Below are 16,609 nucleotides of genomic sequence, written 5' to 3'. Positions count from 1 at the left end.
CTTATAGGAGTGCTAATTCGCTTTAGACAAGAACCTGTGGCAATAGTAGCTGACATCCAACAAATGTTCCATTGCTTCATAGTTAAGGAAGACCATCGGAAATACCTGAGGTTCCTATGGTACAAGGACAACGATGTCAACAACGAAGTCATAGATTACCAGATGAAGGTACATGTATTCGGTAATAGCCCTTCTCCTGCTGTTGCAATCTATGGACTCAGAAGAACAGCCCAGGAAGGTGAGAAGGACTACGGATCTGACGCTCTGCGTTTTGTCGAAAGGAACTTCTATGTTGATGATGGACTTAAATCGCTACCCACAAGTGAAGAGGCAATTGATCTCCTCACCAGAACACAAGAAATGCTTTCTGTAGCAAACCTCAGGCTCCACAAGATTATCTCCAACAGCCAGAAGGTAATGGAAGCATTTCCTTCTGACGATCATGCCACCAACTTGAAGGATCTTAATCTGGACTCTGATATTCCTCCTATACAACGCAGCCTAGGCCTGCTCTGGGACATCAAACAAGACATATTTACTTTCCAAGTATCAGCTTATGACAAACCTTTCACCAAAAGAGGAGTTTTATCCATCGTAAACAGTATCTATGATCCTCTTGGATTTGCAGCCCCGGTCACCATCCGTGGAAAGATGTTGCTGAGACAATTTACCAAGGTGAACTTAGACTGGGACACCCCTTTACCTATTGAGCAAAAGCAAAGTTGGGAGATGTGGAAAAAGTCCTTGAAGATATTAGAACAACTCCAAATTCCACGTTGTTATACTCCCAGCTCCCTCTCAGCCGCTGTCAGGAGAGAAATCCACATTTTCTCGGATGCATCAGTTGAAGCCATAGCCACAGTAGCCTACCTGAGAATCTCTGAGGCCAACAACAAACTAAACTGTGGATTTGTCCTAGGTAAGGCCAAATTAACCCCAAAACCTGCACACTCTGTACCAAGACTCGAGCTTTGTGCAGCTGTGCTAGCAGTAGAAATGGCTGAAGTTATAAAAGATGAAATGGATGTTCCAAATGACTCATTTGCATTCTACACAGATAGCAAAGTTGTGCTTGGCTATATACACAACCAAACAAAACAATTCTACATGTATGTTAGCAACAGAGTTGAGCGCATCAGAAGTTTCTCCGCTCCTGAGCACTGGCATCACATTGCCACTAGTCTTAATCCAGCCGATCGTGGAACAAGACCTTCACCAGCATCCAACCTTTGTGACATGTGGTTGTCACCCCCAAGGTTCCTATATGATGATCCTTGCTTACCTCCTACCAACACCAACTATGGGCTAGTCGATCCAGAGTCCGACAAAGAAATCAGACCCACAAGCTCCACACTCTACACTACCGTGACTACAAAACTGAAGCTGAAGTCATATCGTTTTGAGCGTTTCTCAAGTTGGTCATCTTTAGTACGAACCGTTGCTCGTCTAATCCACATTGCTCGCTGCTTTTCAAAGGACACATCACCAGAATGTCACGGTTGGCACATTTGTAAAGAGCATCCAACAGTTGCAGACCTTGAACATGCAGAGGAGTTTCTCATTCAGTGTGTACAACAAGAAGTATACTGCCAAGAAATTGATAAGATCACAAAGGGAGCCACCCTATCCAAGAACAGTGCACTCTTTGAACTGAACCCAGTAATGGATCATCACAAATTACTAAGAGTGGGTGGTCGTATAGCGAAATCCAATGTAAGTAACAAAGAACACAATCCTATTATCATTCCAGGTCGACATTATATTGCCACTCTGCTGGTTCGACACCATCACGAACGAGTGCAGCATCAAGGCAGAACGTTTACTGAAGGTGCCATCAGGTCGGCTGGTTTGTGGATCATAGGGATGAAGAGATGCGTTTCCTCCGTGCTCCATAGATGTGTTAAGTGCCATAAATTAAGAGGAAGACACCAACAGCAACAAATGGCAGATCTTCCAGCAGATCGCCTAAGTACAGACCCGCCCTTTACCTATGTTGGAGTGGATGTCTTTGGTCCATGGTCAGTCACTACACGAAGGACCCGTGGTGGAGCTGCAAACAGTAAAAGGTGGGCCGTGTTGTTTACCTGTCTTAGCATCCGTGCAGTACACATAGAAGTAATTGAATCTATGGATTCTTCTTGTTTCATCAATGCTCTCCGAAGATTCTACTCTATCCGTGGACCCGTCAAACAATTGAGGTCTGACTGTGGCACTAACTTTGTGGGGGCCTGCAAGGAACTGCAATTTTGCAATTTCTTATCAGACAATGGGTGCACTTGGGTTTTTAACCCCCCACATTCATCTCACATGGGAGGGTCCTGGGAACGCATGATTGGAATCGCACGGAAAATCCTCGATTCAATGTTGCTGGACCACAAGTCACTTCTTACCCATGAGGTTTTAGTCACCTTTCTTGCAGAAGTATCTGCCATAATAAATGCAAGACCACTTGTCCCAGTATCTTCAGACTCTGAGTTTCCAACCATTCTTACTCCAGCCACTCTTCTCACCCAGAAGATTGGAGCTGCTTTAATTCCTTCTGAAATCTTAGACCACAATGACATCTACAGGCGCCAGTGGAAACAGGTTCAACACCTGTCCAACGTGTTTTGGTATCGCTGGAAGATGGAGTATCTACATATGCTTCAAAGTCGTCATAAATGGCAGATGTCAAAACCCAACCTCCAGATCGGTGACCTCGTTCTCTTAAAGGACAAAGAGGCCCATCGCAATGACTGGCCAATGGGACTTATCACCAAGGTTATCCCAAGCGACGATGGAAAGACTCGTAAAGTGGAAGTCAAAGTGACCAAAGGAGGTTCTGTCCGAGTTTTCTTCCGTCCAATTAGTGAATTAGTGCTTCTTCTCCCAAAGGAAGATGTCACATAAAGATGAACTTGGCTACTAGATTCAGCTAATCATAGGAAGAAATTTACTACAAACTTCCAGCTATCATACCATCGACACCTAATTATTTGGATTACAGTGTGGGTTGGTGGAAGTGTTTGCAAGTTGCGACTTCCCCAATCTGAAGATGGGTTTGACACTTGGGACTTCAGTCACAAGATTTAGACTAAATGTTTTCTTATAATTATCTGTTATTGTTGCAGGTTCTCTTTGTTTACAGGTCTCAAGATCAATTCTGCACTTCACCAAATGACTTTATTATGTTTGAATTATCGTGAAATCTAAAGATTTCAGACGGGGAGTGTCATGTCCCACGAAGTATGTGTCTTCATATGCTGTTCAGTTACTGTCATGTTATTATTGCAAAGCTTTGCATTCTTGTGAAAATTGTTCTTCTTTGTTCCTGTAGGGCTCTGATGTCATTAGCCCTGCCTTCTTCCCATCTCTATCTCATTGTGTGTCTGCCATCTTAACCTTCAGTTGATTCCTGTTGAGCTCTGGCAAATTATTATCTTTTCACCTACTTTTTTTTGTGCATTATTACAAGAATATCAGCTTGAAATAAACCCTCATCTGGATTCTTCACACATGCCTCTTCAGTTGAGTTGACACTGTCTGACAAAGTCTCCTGGTGTAAGTACTGGTTCACTACAGACATACACAGATGAACTGTCTTAAAGGCCTTACATTTACAGCCTGGTTATTGAGTCAGAACACATGCATATATATCTATTAAACCGTTCCTCTACTCCCTCTGAACATCCAGCCACAAAGGCTTGGAGGAGTCCAATTTATCACTGAGATAACACAATTCCGCTGCAACACAATGACTTTCCAGGGCAACCTCCTGTTTTTTAAAGAAGGATTTTAAACTCTGGTGTCCGAGTACCCAAAGCTACTGGCGGGGAGGCTGCTGCAGCATCAAAGGAGCGGGATTCGGGGGTGGGGCGGAAGGGAGTCTCCTGCTTGGGTGGACAGCTGGGCAGTGCGGATTGTGGGGCCCACTCTTAATGATGCCGGCACCACTGCTGCCTGTCACTCAGCAGTAGTCAGAAGCAGCACACAGCAGCATGTTAAGAAAAGCAGGGAGAGCGCCTGTCCTGTCTGGGGACACCAACATTACACCACTGGGGTCAATGACAACCCGTCGGTTCCTGCTATATGTGAGGGGCGAGCGGCCATGGGCATACTCCAACGCCAGAAAGTAATCCCCGACACTTTGCATATGGTACTTCGCTCTCTGCACCCTTCCGTAATAAGGGAGCGGAGAGTGGGGCACTGTATATGCCGCATAATGCTGGGGATTTGCTCATTGGAGATTGCAGACAGCCGCTCATCTCACGTATAGCAGGAAGCTGGAGATCACCGCTGACCCGCTGTTGTAGCTGCACATGCTGCAGAGAAAAAAATTCCACCCTGAATCCGCCACTGGATAGGACGTGTGAAGTTGGTAGGTTGGCTTATCACACACTATCCACACTTCTTGTGATTGTAGCTACATTGTATACATGCATGCAGCCTGGTACAAGATGTGACAGGTCCTTTTCTGTGAGCATTAGTATAGCCCTGACAATCTCAGACAACATAATATCTTACCTTACTCATTATTTATTTTAGCATTATATAATTAATACTATTAATTGTTTATGAAATCATTCATTTATCCATACTCTGCTGGGAAGTGATGGTGTAATGTAGGATGAAAAATGTCTTTCCCTTGTGATGGCTTGTAATTTGAGCCCCCGGAGAGTTTTAGTACTTTAGACATCACACCACACAGTTACGCTGACCGTCAGACAGAAGTTCAAGAAGATGGTGAAGAAGATGTGTTTTATTATCAGCTCGTTGCCTTTTATACCATAAAGACACCATTCCTTTACTCCCATAAAGGAGTGCTCATTACAAAAAAACATGCATATTCATATACAACACACCCCTAAGGTGGGGTTAACAATTAAAACTTTGGTTCAACTTGAGAAACGTAGGAATACATAGGATAAATGGTATCTCTTATATCCATTAAAGGAGTGAAGCTCTATAACGTTATCACTTGCAAAATAGCCACCCCCTTACAGCAGACAGTTTTTGAGCATGCTAGAGGAAGCGGTGGTCTCCTTTGGGTGCCGGACGGGATCCCAACAGTTATTAACCCAACGTCAGGATCCTGACTGTTAAAACACCGACGGCCGGGTTCCCGACAGCCGTCGGCTATTTTCCCTCGTGGGGGACCACGAGCCCCATAGAGGGAGAATAGAATAGGTGGCGAGCATAGCTCGCCACCGTGCCGGCAGCGTGGCGAGCCCGCAAGGGGCTTTGTTGCGCTGGCCACGCTGTCTGAGACCAGGCAGTCGGGATCCCGCACCCTCTCCTTTAGCATTCTTAAAAATGGTCTGCTGTTAGGGGCAGCCATTTTGTGAGGGACATTTTTCATAAGGAGCCAGGAGGAGCGCCGGGACGCAGACAAGCAGATCTGCAGGTCCCGGCCACAGACGCGAAGGGGTAAGGCAGAGCGCAAAATTTGCCACTGTAATGAGTGCACCTGCTGGGTGACCTGGAAAACGTGCACTGTTGGGGGTACTTGGGGACCGAGATTGAGAATCACTAGTCTACTTCACTACTATCCTTTTTCCTATTTCTTGTACTATACCTCTTTACCTCTGTTAATGCACTCTCATCCTCACCTGCATACACACAGAAATCTTCACCTTCTCCCTCATTCACCTCATGTCTCCTCACATCTCTGGCCTTGATGCCTGTTCAAGTGCCTACTGACTCCTCCACTATTTCCCTGCTATTCCTGATATTCTTTTAAGTGCACCATCAACTCAGCCAGCCTCATCCATTGTACGTAATCACTCCATCCCTTCTCATGTGCTCTCTGAAACACTGGACTGATTTATACCAAACTTGGATTTGTTTATGACCATTTTATCTCTGACTCATTGCTATTACCAAAATCTGGTTCTCCCCATTGGACACCACTTATTCCACTGCTCTCTCAGCCAGTGGCTTCTCACACTTCTACACCCAATGTCCAGGTGACTGATAAAATGATGGGTGTTCTTCTTTCCAACTGCTGCACCTCTGGATATTACTACTTGAAGCCTCCCTCTCCTGTTCTTCATATGAGGTCCATTCTATCTGCCTCTTCCACAGTATTAGCCATTGGACATGGTCCTCTACTAACACCCCACCCCTGGTCTCTCCCCCCACTTTCTAGATAACTGTGCTGTCTGGCTTCACCACTTCCTTTCCAATGATCTTCCATCTCTTTAATATCCCACTTGATTCCATGGATGCTGCTTTCAAGCTGCTCTCCCTCACCTCCTCCTTTGACATCACTTAATGGACCAACTGCCCTTCTCACTCCAGCCATCACTCACTTGATGTAGTTTTCTCTAAGCATTGTGATATCTTATTTTCCCCTTTTCTCCTCCACCTCTCTCATAACCACCTTCTCTCTTTTGACCATCACCCTTGTTCCCAATGTTGTGCTCAACGGAGGTAACATGACTGATCTTCACCTTACCCTTTGTGTCATATTACTGGACACTATTAGTTTGCTGATGACATTCAAATATTGCCTCTTGCATTTCCATCTGACTGTATATCACCATCTGGATGAAGCAACACTTTCTGCACATCACCATTTGGATGTCCCAGAACTTTCTGCACATCACCACCTGGATGTCCCAGCACTTTCTGCACATCACCACCTGGATGTCCCAGCACTTTCTGCACATCACCACCTCGATGTCCCAGCACTTTCTGCATTTCATCACCTGGATGTCCCAGAACTTTCTACATTTCATCAGCTGGATGTCCCAGCACTTTCTGCACATCACCACCTGGATGTCCCAGCACTTTCTGCACATCCCCACCTGGAGGGATGTGGTCAATATGCTGGCGGTCAGAATCCCGGGAATGTCAAAATACCGACGCCGGAATCCCGACCGCCGCAATGACAGCACTTTGTCCCTCTATGGGTGTCCACGACACCCATAGAGGGAGAATAAAATAGTGTGCCGAGCGAAGCCACCAGGCCCACTGCGTGGCGAGCGCATATCTCCCAGCACTTTCTGCACATCCCCAGCTGGATGTCCCAGCACTTTCTGCACATCACCACCTGGATGTCCCAGCACTTTCTGCACATCACCACCTGGATTTCCCAGCACTTTCTGCACATCACCACTTGGATTTCCCAGCACTTTCTGCACATCACCACCTGGATGTCCCAGCACTTTCTGCACATCACCACCTGGATGTCCCAGCACTTTCTGCACATCACCACCTGGATGTCCCAGCACTTTCTGCACTTCACCACCTGGATGTCCCAGCACTTTCTGCACAAAACCACCTGGATGTCCCTGCACTTTCTGCATTTCATCAGCTGGATGTCCCAGCACTTTCTGCACATTACCACCTGGAGGGATGTGGTCAATATGCTGGCGGTCAGAATCCCAGGAATGTCAAAATACCGATGCCGGAATCCCGACCGCCGCAATGACAGCACTTTGTCCCTCTATGGGTGCCCACAACACCCATAGAGGGAGAATAAAATAGTGTGCCGAGTAAAGCCACCAGGCCCACTGCGTGGTGAGCGCATATCTCCCAGCACTTTCTGCACATCCCCAGCTGGATGTCCCAGCACTTTCTGCACATCACCACCTGGATGTCCCAGCACTTTCTGCACATCCCCAGCTGGATGTCCCAGCACTTTCTGCACATCACCACCTGGATTTCCCAGCACTTTCTGCACATCACCACCTGGATTTCCCAGCACTTTCTGCACATCACCACCTGGATTTCCCAGCACTTTCTGCACATCACCACCTGGATTTCCCAGCACTTTCTGCACATCACCAGCTGGATGTCCCAGCACTTTCTGCACATCACCACCTGGTTGTCCCAGCACTTTCTGCACATCACCACCTGGATGTCCCAGCACTTTCTGCACATCACCACCTGGATGTCCCAGCACTTTCTGCACATCACCACCTGGATGTCCCAGCACTTTCTGCACATCACCACCTGGATGTCCCAGCACTTTCTGCACATCACCACCTGGATTTCCCAGCACTTTCTGCACATCACCACTTGGATTTCCCAGCACTTTCTGCACATCACCACCTGGATGTCCCAGCACTTTCTGCACATCACCACCTGGATGTCCCAGCACTTTCTGCACATCACCACCTGGATGTCCCAGCACTTTCTGCACTTCACCACCTGGATGTCCCAGCACTTTCTGCACAAAACCACCTGGATGTCCCTGCACTTTCTGCATTTCATCAGCTGGATGTCCCAGCACTTTCTGCACATCACCACCTGGAGGGATGTGGTCAATATGCTGGCGGTCAGAATCCCAGGAATGTCAAAATACCGATGCCGGAATCCGACCGCCGCAATGACAGCACTTTGTCCCTCTATGGGTGCCCACAACACCCATAGAGGGAGAATAAAATAGTGTGCCGAGTGAAGCCACCAGGCCCACTGCGTGGTGAGCGCATATCTCCCAGCACTTTCTACACATCACCACCTGGATGTCCCAGCACTTTCTGCACATCACCACCTGGATGTCCCAGCACTTTCTGCACATCACCACCTGGATGTCCCAGCACTTTCTGCACATCACCACCTGGATGTCCCAGTACTTTCTGCACATCACCACCTGGATGTCCCAGCACTTTCTGCACATCACCACCTGGATGTCCCAGCACTTTCTGCACATAACCACCTGGATGTCCCAGCACTTTCTGCACATCACCACCTGGATGTCCCAGCACTTTCTGCACATAACCACCTGGATGTCCCAGCACTTTCTGCACGTAACCACCTGGATGTCCCAGCACTTTCTGCACATAACCACCTGGATGTCCCAGCACTTTCTGAAGTTTTATATAGCCAAGGCTGAACGTATCGTTTTCGAACAGCCATGTTTGCTCCACCTCTACCCCTGTCTGTGTAGACATCATCCTTTCCTTTATCCCCCAAGTCCGCTACTTTAGTTTATTTCTCGACTCCAGTGTCTTCTCCACATCTCTCAATCTTGCCTCTTCCACCTCTGGAACAATCTGGGAATCTGGTCCTTCCTTATTCCTGATACCACTAAATTCGCATTTTCTGCTTAAAATGCTTTAATCTCCTTTTATCCTCCCTTTCCCTCATGTCTCCCTACTTCAACCTATTTACATTGCTGCTGCAGTCTAATTTGTATCTACTGCCACATAACTTCTACTTTCCTTCTTTGCAACTTGCTTTATGGTCTCTTTTTTTTTTTTTTTACATATATTTATTAAGTTTTCAAAATTATTTCCATAACATACATTTCACATGAAGTATAAGAGAAAGATATACAGCAATCTTTTCCTCCAAAACAGTAATTTACATGCCAGCAATGTCATTGCAGGGGTAAATATTGGACATCAGTTTACCTAGTCTTTGGGTATAACACATATTGTCAGACAATAATAACAGTAGTAGTAATATAATTTTAAGCTGGTGTTGCATAGATAAATACGTAACTTATTTGAAACGTTGCCATTTGAGAACACTCATGGTCTTGATAAAGGAAACAGTTTAAGTTACCTTGAAACAATAAACAACTGTCATTCGGAGGTGGAATAAAATGACGAAAAAGGGTCAATGTGGATTGTATAGGGGGGGAGGAGGGGGGGAGGTGATAACGGTTCAACTATCTACAATGGGGAGGTAGGGAGAGGGTCACAGTTCTAACCGTGGGGATGTATGAGGATGAAGTAAGGGAGGGGGGGGGGGGATGTCCTTCGCATGTGCCTTGGGTTCATTTGGGTCACAATTCCCTGGTAGGGTATATCGTGGAGCCATCATTAGTCGGTTGCCTATCTCAAGAGTGTTTCAGGGGGGACGGGGGGACACAGGTCATATTTATAGGCATCTCTTTCCACTCACAACAAATTACATCATATATAAGGCATTTCAAATCGTATATAAGATATTCAAAATATATCATCGATCACAAATCCATTTCATTGAAAATGTGGTTTTGAAAGGCCAGGGGTTTCGTACGCATAAAGGGTTCCCATTTTCTCATAAAACCAGGAGAAAAAGTTTTCGAGACATGAAATGAGTTGTATGTTTCATATGACATATATTTCAACATAAGGCCCTCTAAGTCTGTGAGATTAGGTGTGTGTTTGTCTATCCATGATGTTAATATCACCTTTTTTGCTGCGGTAAATAAGGTGGTGAGAAATGGTATCAAGTGGCTTTGCGAATCATTTAGTTACCAAATCTTAAAGTCAAGGAATAACAACGGTATTGGGTGTAGCGATATACGCATATGAAATGTGGTGTTCACATAGTTCACTATCTTGTACTAGTACTTTTTTATATGTCCACAGGACCAGAAGTTATGAAAAAAGATTGCTGTATGATACCCACCTTTGAGGCATCGACCCGACTAATCTGGATCGAAGTAGCTGCGTTGTTTTGCGACATATAGGCTCTATATATGAACCTGAAATGTACTTCTTGTAATACAGATGATTGGAGTAATCGCATTGAGGACTCAAATCCGTCAAATATGTCGGTGCTTTATGGTCTCTTAGTCTAGCTCAGAATCCAGTTGAATCTCAACTTCATAAAGCGTAAAACCACTGTTCCCCTCCTTCCATTTTTATTTTCATGCTACCTCCTGTCCTCTCCTCTGATCAAAGACTCTCCACCTTTTGCTTGAGATGTTCTTATTCTCTACAATTTACTTACTTCAGGGGAAATTTACAAAGATGGGAATTACATTTCACACGGGATGTTGCTATGGGCAACCCATCAGATACTGTCTATTATCTTCTAGAGGGTGCTAAAAAAATAAATAGAGTCTGATTGGCTTCCCATAGCAACATCCCATGTGAAATGTAATTCCCATCTTAGCAAATTTCCCCCTTTATGTCAGACTGTCCAATATTTTTTACAAACTTCAAACGCACCCCTAAAACACACACTTTTAAAGCACATCAGCCGCCCACATAACTAAAATCTTCTTGTCTGCCCCTCCAGTGTGTATCCATTCAAATGCACCCTCCAACGATTTCCCTATTCCCTTACTGTATTAGCTTTTGCAGACAGGGCTTCTTCTTCTTGCTCTTCCATAGCAGACTCCATGTTACCAGTGCTCTGCTCACTTGTACTTGGATACAGGTTCACTGAGTATAGAAGTACTGTGCCTCCAGTGAGTTGTCCACATTTGCCCCTGTCATATGTGCCACCTCACCATCCTACTGTGGTGGTGTACTACAGTGTATTACTTACAGTATGCTATGGTACACCTTAGTCCCAGAATTAATGAAATGATGAAGGCAATAGAGCAGCAGTTCCCAACCTTTTTACTCTCCTGTACCCCCGGATTAGGCTTTTATGAGTACTTCTCCTCTCAATTTGAAACATCCACAGTACTTACGAGTGGAGTGGAAGTTAGCAGTATGCATGTCTTTTTTTAAGGAGTAGTGGAGGAGTAGTGTGAATCGGGTCCCTCAGTATCTGGCCACAGGCTGTGTACGGTCTCCGGGGTTCCCGTTAAAGCTTGTAGGATTAATGCCACTGCTTCCTCCACCAGTGTCAGCAGAGGGGGGGGGGGGCAGATGATTGCTGATGTCTGAGGGCAGCACGGGTAGCTTCTAGTGGATTGCTGGTCGAGCAAAAGCACAAGGAGATGCTAATGATGCAGCAGACGGAACCGGAAGTGACGCAACAGGGTTAGTCACTATGGCAATGGGAGACTTCTTCCGCCACCGAGAGACTTCTTCTTCCACCATTACCAATAACATTTTTAAGTATACCCAACCAGTCCTCAGAGTACCCCCCAGGGGTACAAGTACCCCAGGTTTGGACCGCTGCCATTTTTTTTTCTCTTCACCTCACTCCTCCTTCTGCTTTATATACTGTATGTATGTCTCATTTGTTTACTTTTAAAATGTACTGTTTTATATCTTTTCTGGCATGTTGTTTCTGATTTTGCTATTGGAAAACCAATAAACAGATTAAAAAAAGAATTATGTATAACTCATCATTATTATCAATTTATGTAATTATTTAATTAGATAAAGGATTTTAAATAGAAAGGTTGCCAAGCCACTTCCAAACATGTTCTGTCATGTCAGTGGGCTCCTAACAACACTGTGGAGAAACGAGTTGGGTCATAGCTTGTAAAAATATCTCCATGGGGAACTATGGATGAAATCTTCTATCTGTTCTACATAGAAGTAGTAATAACTCCATCAGCAGAAGCTGCTTTCCTATAGCCTTGGAGATGGAGAGGTGGATCCTCTAGATAAGACGCAGTTGTCACCAGTTTGTGCATTGACACTGGACAGGTGCTGCACCAATATGAACCAATAGGATTAGATTGAATGCACACCCTATGTATGACTTTATATCAAGAAGCTCCACTTCCCCACAATGGTGGTTGCTGTAGACGTTCAAAGGAAGGACTGTCACTTGTGCGGGTGGTTTGCTAGGGGCCTGTTTTTTTTTTTTTTGTTTTTTTTTAAAGCGGTCAAAGGGTGGCTCCACAATTCACACACTAGGGTTTAATAAGCGCAGCATAGGCCAGCAACACAGATGGCAAAGGAGTAATAATAATAATAGTAAGAGTGTGAATAAGATGAGCAGGGGGATAGAGAACTTACTCTGGACCTAGGATCTCACAGAGTCTCATCCCAGTGTGATGGAATTAAACATATTTTGATTTAAACTAAGGAAAGAAGCAACCAGTCAGGTAACTTTTGGAACAGAATAGATTTATTGATAGATCTGTACATGTATAAAATCACCTGGTCATTCAGTCCCACGCTGAGCATCGACATTTCTCCCACCATTTCAATCCAACTAGTGCCGCATGGGTTGTGGGAGTTTACCCCTCTCCTAAACCACACCTGGCCAGCAAACAATACAGAGACAGATCTATTACCATCTGAAGACAAAATCGGGTTTGTCCAAAGTTATACTAAAGCCAGAATTGAGAGTAAAATGATTTCTATTAAAATTTTGGTCACCTCATTGATCAAAATATGTAGGTTGAATATATATTTCTGGCAGTGCTCACTTATACTATAAACAGAATGCAAAAAAGGAGGTATAGGAAAGAAACTGTTTTTTTTGGGGGTGGGGCACAACATCTATAAAATTTATTATCTAAAATGCTTTACTTAATCTTATTAAAAGCAATATATACAACATATAAACACACACACACACACACACACACATATATACTGAACACCGTGTATAATCAATTCCTACCACACTGTATTACAGTACAAGCATTAATGTCCAATTAAGCCGCAGTGGACTATATCCTCACAATACGGGGTGAAAAATAAGACTGCAGATAAAGTAAATATTACACACCAAACGGGAGTCAAAAATTTAGGTGGAACAATGACCCTTCTTTCATAGCTCTCAAAGCAGATAGAATTCATATGCAACCAGAGAAAAGTATCTGTATATCACTGCTCTCTAAAGCTGGGTACGCACTATGTGATTTTAGCCAATGACATGGTCCTTCAGTGCCCCTTTCCTTCAGATCGTTAACGATCCCCTCCCTGTCATCGGAACATGCAGTCAAATCTGATTATATCGGCAACAACTGCACGTTCAACAGGGTCCGGGTGACGCCATTGAATGATATAGGTAATTATATCATTCAGTGTTTTAGCGCTAGATTGTTCATCCTGTGGCACCACCGATATTGGCCGCATATCGTACAGTGTGTACCCTACTGATTGGCAATGTCTGTCATATTAGTGCACAGACAGGTTATCCTAGGTGTGTTCATCCCACATTCAGACTTCAAAGACTGGAATCATTTGTCTCTTTAGTAAATATAACAGCAATATTTAAGTAGTTGAAATTTATAGCGGTGACACTGATCAATTAACGGGTAATAGTAACTGTCAGACCAAACAGGTTATTAAATATGGTTGTCTGACTGTATGGGACCTGAGATGATGCACATTACTTCTCGGAGTCTTACTTTGTGTTCCTTGGTCACAGCCCAAACCACGTTGACACCAGCTGCCACGTGCATGATTCTATCCCCGGGTGTTGGAGCTTCCACAATGGTCCAGGAACTGCCTGTTATGAGAAACACAACATATATGAGCGGCCTCACTGCTTTACTATATGGTGATAAATGCGCTACAATTTATTTCACACGGTGGAAGAATCCCAGCACATCAGCACAAGCCCATGTTCCCTAGCCAGCCTAATGCTGGCCACACATCAGACCAACTTTCCTCCAACCACCCAACTAGTTGGATGGAATAAAACCCTGGTACTGGATTGGAGCAAATGTAATTTGTAATTAAGTCATTTGTTTCCCAAATCGGAAAATGGACAACAACTGTCACTCAGACAATGCACTGTAGTTGGACCTATTTGATTTAAACAAATTCACTGAATGGTTTTGTCCATTCTCCTGAGTTTCTGAGCAAATTGCTTATTGACATTTGCCCCAATACACTACCAGATTTTCAGTCCAACCAACCAACTAGTTGGATGGTTGGAGGAAAGTTGGTCTGATGTGTGGCCAGCCTTACATGTGTGATGCGTACACGGACTGTATTAGCATGACTTATGGAAGGTGCCCCTGGACCCAAACTGATGGGTAATACACTGATTAGTGTAAATGACTGCACCTACAACCATATACGGTGATGATGGATCTAGTTGTGTTTCCTCATCAGGCAGCTGTTGTGCACCTCTATCCTAGAATCACCTCTAATTATTCCTTGTACCTCACCCACACAGTGTCTTTTCCTACATTTCTTTATCTGCTTCCACAGCTTCTATTTTCCCTTTACCTTCCATTTCTTTAATCACAGATCAGATACCTTGCCAAATATCTTGGCTCCACTTAAATGTCCCAATTCCGCCTGTAGGTTCCTACAATGTACCCTATACATTGCATCTGTGACACTGAGTAACTGACGTCAGGACTGCAAGAGACATGGTACCACTGCATAAGATGCCTGAGCAAGAAGAACGACTCACCTAGAGAAGTCCTACTGGCTGTCACCCTAAGCCAGAGGAAGACCTACAATACCCCAACAGTGTAACTCTGTAACCCACATAAATTACCATTGCAGTTTTCTTTCTCTATGTCATATCCTACAATTTGCAGTGCACTGTCTTGCCCCCATACTGTTTGCATAGCAACAAACCATGTTTAGGGGCTGGGTGAAGGGAAAGATGAAGGGAGGATACAACCACAGGCCCAGTGAAGTGTGATTGACAGGTGACACACTGGACAATGAAATGAGCCAATTACCAAGCACCCAGATAAAAATCAGGTTAACGTTATAATAAGGACCTAAGTGCATTGTGATATTTACCTTTAGGGTTATTCCTGCTGATACCTTCCCGTACTATGGCCTGGCCTTCCCACAGTGCAGCCCACAAGAGGTCGTAGGGGCCACAGCTGATCTGTATGACCTCGCTGGGAGTTTCTAATTCTGACCAGGATGAACCTTCAGGATTGTCATGACAAACATTCTCTCTGTACCAAACCTACAGGTACAACAACAGTATACACAGAATACATCTCCAATCATGGTTATTGTTTTACAGAATATTCAGGAACCGATTTACTAAACAACAGAATTATTGGGTGATATATAAACTGTCAGTCAGTAACGTGTCAGCAGGAGAGGCAGCTTCCTGGCTCAGTCACCTTCCCTAATACAATGTGTTCAGAGTGATATTAGCTCCTACCTTCCCTTGTAGAGAAACAGTCCAGACTGACAGGCGTCCTATGGGTTCATCTGTGATTTCCCATCCTCCAACCGAGATGTCATTAAACGGGTCCGGTAACTGATTCTTGTTAATGTGAGAGAGGATCTAAGACACATGAAAGCATCAGTCAGACACTTCATATTACAGGTAGAGTCTCCCATATCCGGAGATCATTTATCCGAAATATTCCAAAAACCGTGTTTTTTTTTTTTTTTTACCCCTGACCCTTATTTTCATACTTACCAAGTCCCTTGATGCCATCAGCGGTCTCAGGAGTGCATTGCACTAGTGCGCCGGTGACATCACCGGTGCACCTGCAAACTCGTACAATGCACCTCTGGGACCACAAAAGAAGATCATGAAGGCCATCATGGGACCATCGGGGGGGGGGGGGGGGGGGCGTGGCTGTGTGTAAAACATACACAAGTACAAATAATGGGGCTGTGTATGTGGTATGTGTCCGGCTCTCACGAAGCCTCACCACCAGCACCTTCCTTCTGTTGTACACTGCATATGGTTATACAACCATCTGTACCACTCTAAATATTTAAAATGGTACCTCATTTATCGATTTGTTTAAGTATGAAGGGAGAAAAAGGGATCTGCACCAAAAATCACCTCTAGAAATAATATATGTCATTACTGTGGTCTAGACAAGGAAAGTCACAATACAAACTGTATCCCCGGATTTCTGTGTTGTATTTATTATTTTCTATTATTTAAACTTTTTTTAATGTATAATGTATTTGTCTCCAGCCAATCAGCTCCTAACTGTCATGTTTGTTTGGCTGGGGCACCATTTATATAAAATGTAATTAATTCCGTTATTCAGAACATGGTTTATCACTCACTGATAAATTAGGCCTCTAATGTCTATAATTTATCATCCAAGATCACACTCAGCCCAAACATAGCATGAATTAGCCCCTAT

General features: G+C 44.4%; 1 protein-coding gene across 1 annotated transcript in view; it reads right to left on the bottom strand.

Annotated features, from left to right (window-relative positions):
- LOC146020217 (tectonin beta-propeller repeat-containing protein 1-like) overlaps positions 1-13,965 on the bottom strand; it is a 67,248-nt gene extending 53,283 nt beyond the window's left edge. Inside the window, exons 1-2 of the mRNA XM_083153178.1 lie at positions 13,919-13,965; positions 12,717-12,818 (exon numbers count right to left, since the gene is read on the bottom strand). Coding sequence (XP_083009304.1) covers positions 12,717-12,724 — 8 coding nt within the window. The 5' untranslated portion in view covers positions 12,725-12,818; positions 13,919-13,965. The remainder of the gene's footprint in view (positions 1-12,716; positions 12,819-13,918) is intronic.
- Between the last annotated feature and the right edge of the window lie 2,644 nt (positions 13,966-16,609).

This window comes from Crinia signifera, chromosome 7 (genome assembly GCF_055691185.1).
Source record: "Crinia signifera chromosome 7, ASM5569118v1, whole genome shotgun sequence".
NCBI lineage: Eukaryota > Metazoa > Chordata > Amphibia > Anura > Myobatrachidae > Crinia > Crinia signifera.
Note: the sequence above shows the minus strand (reverse complement) of the source record. Positions and strands in the feature narration are given on the sequence as shown.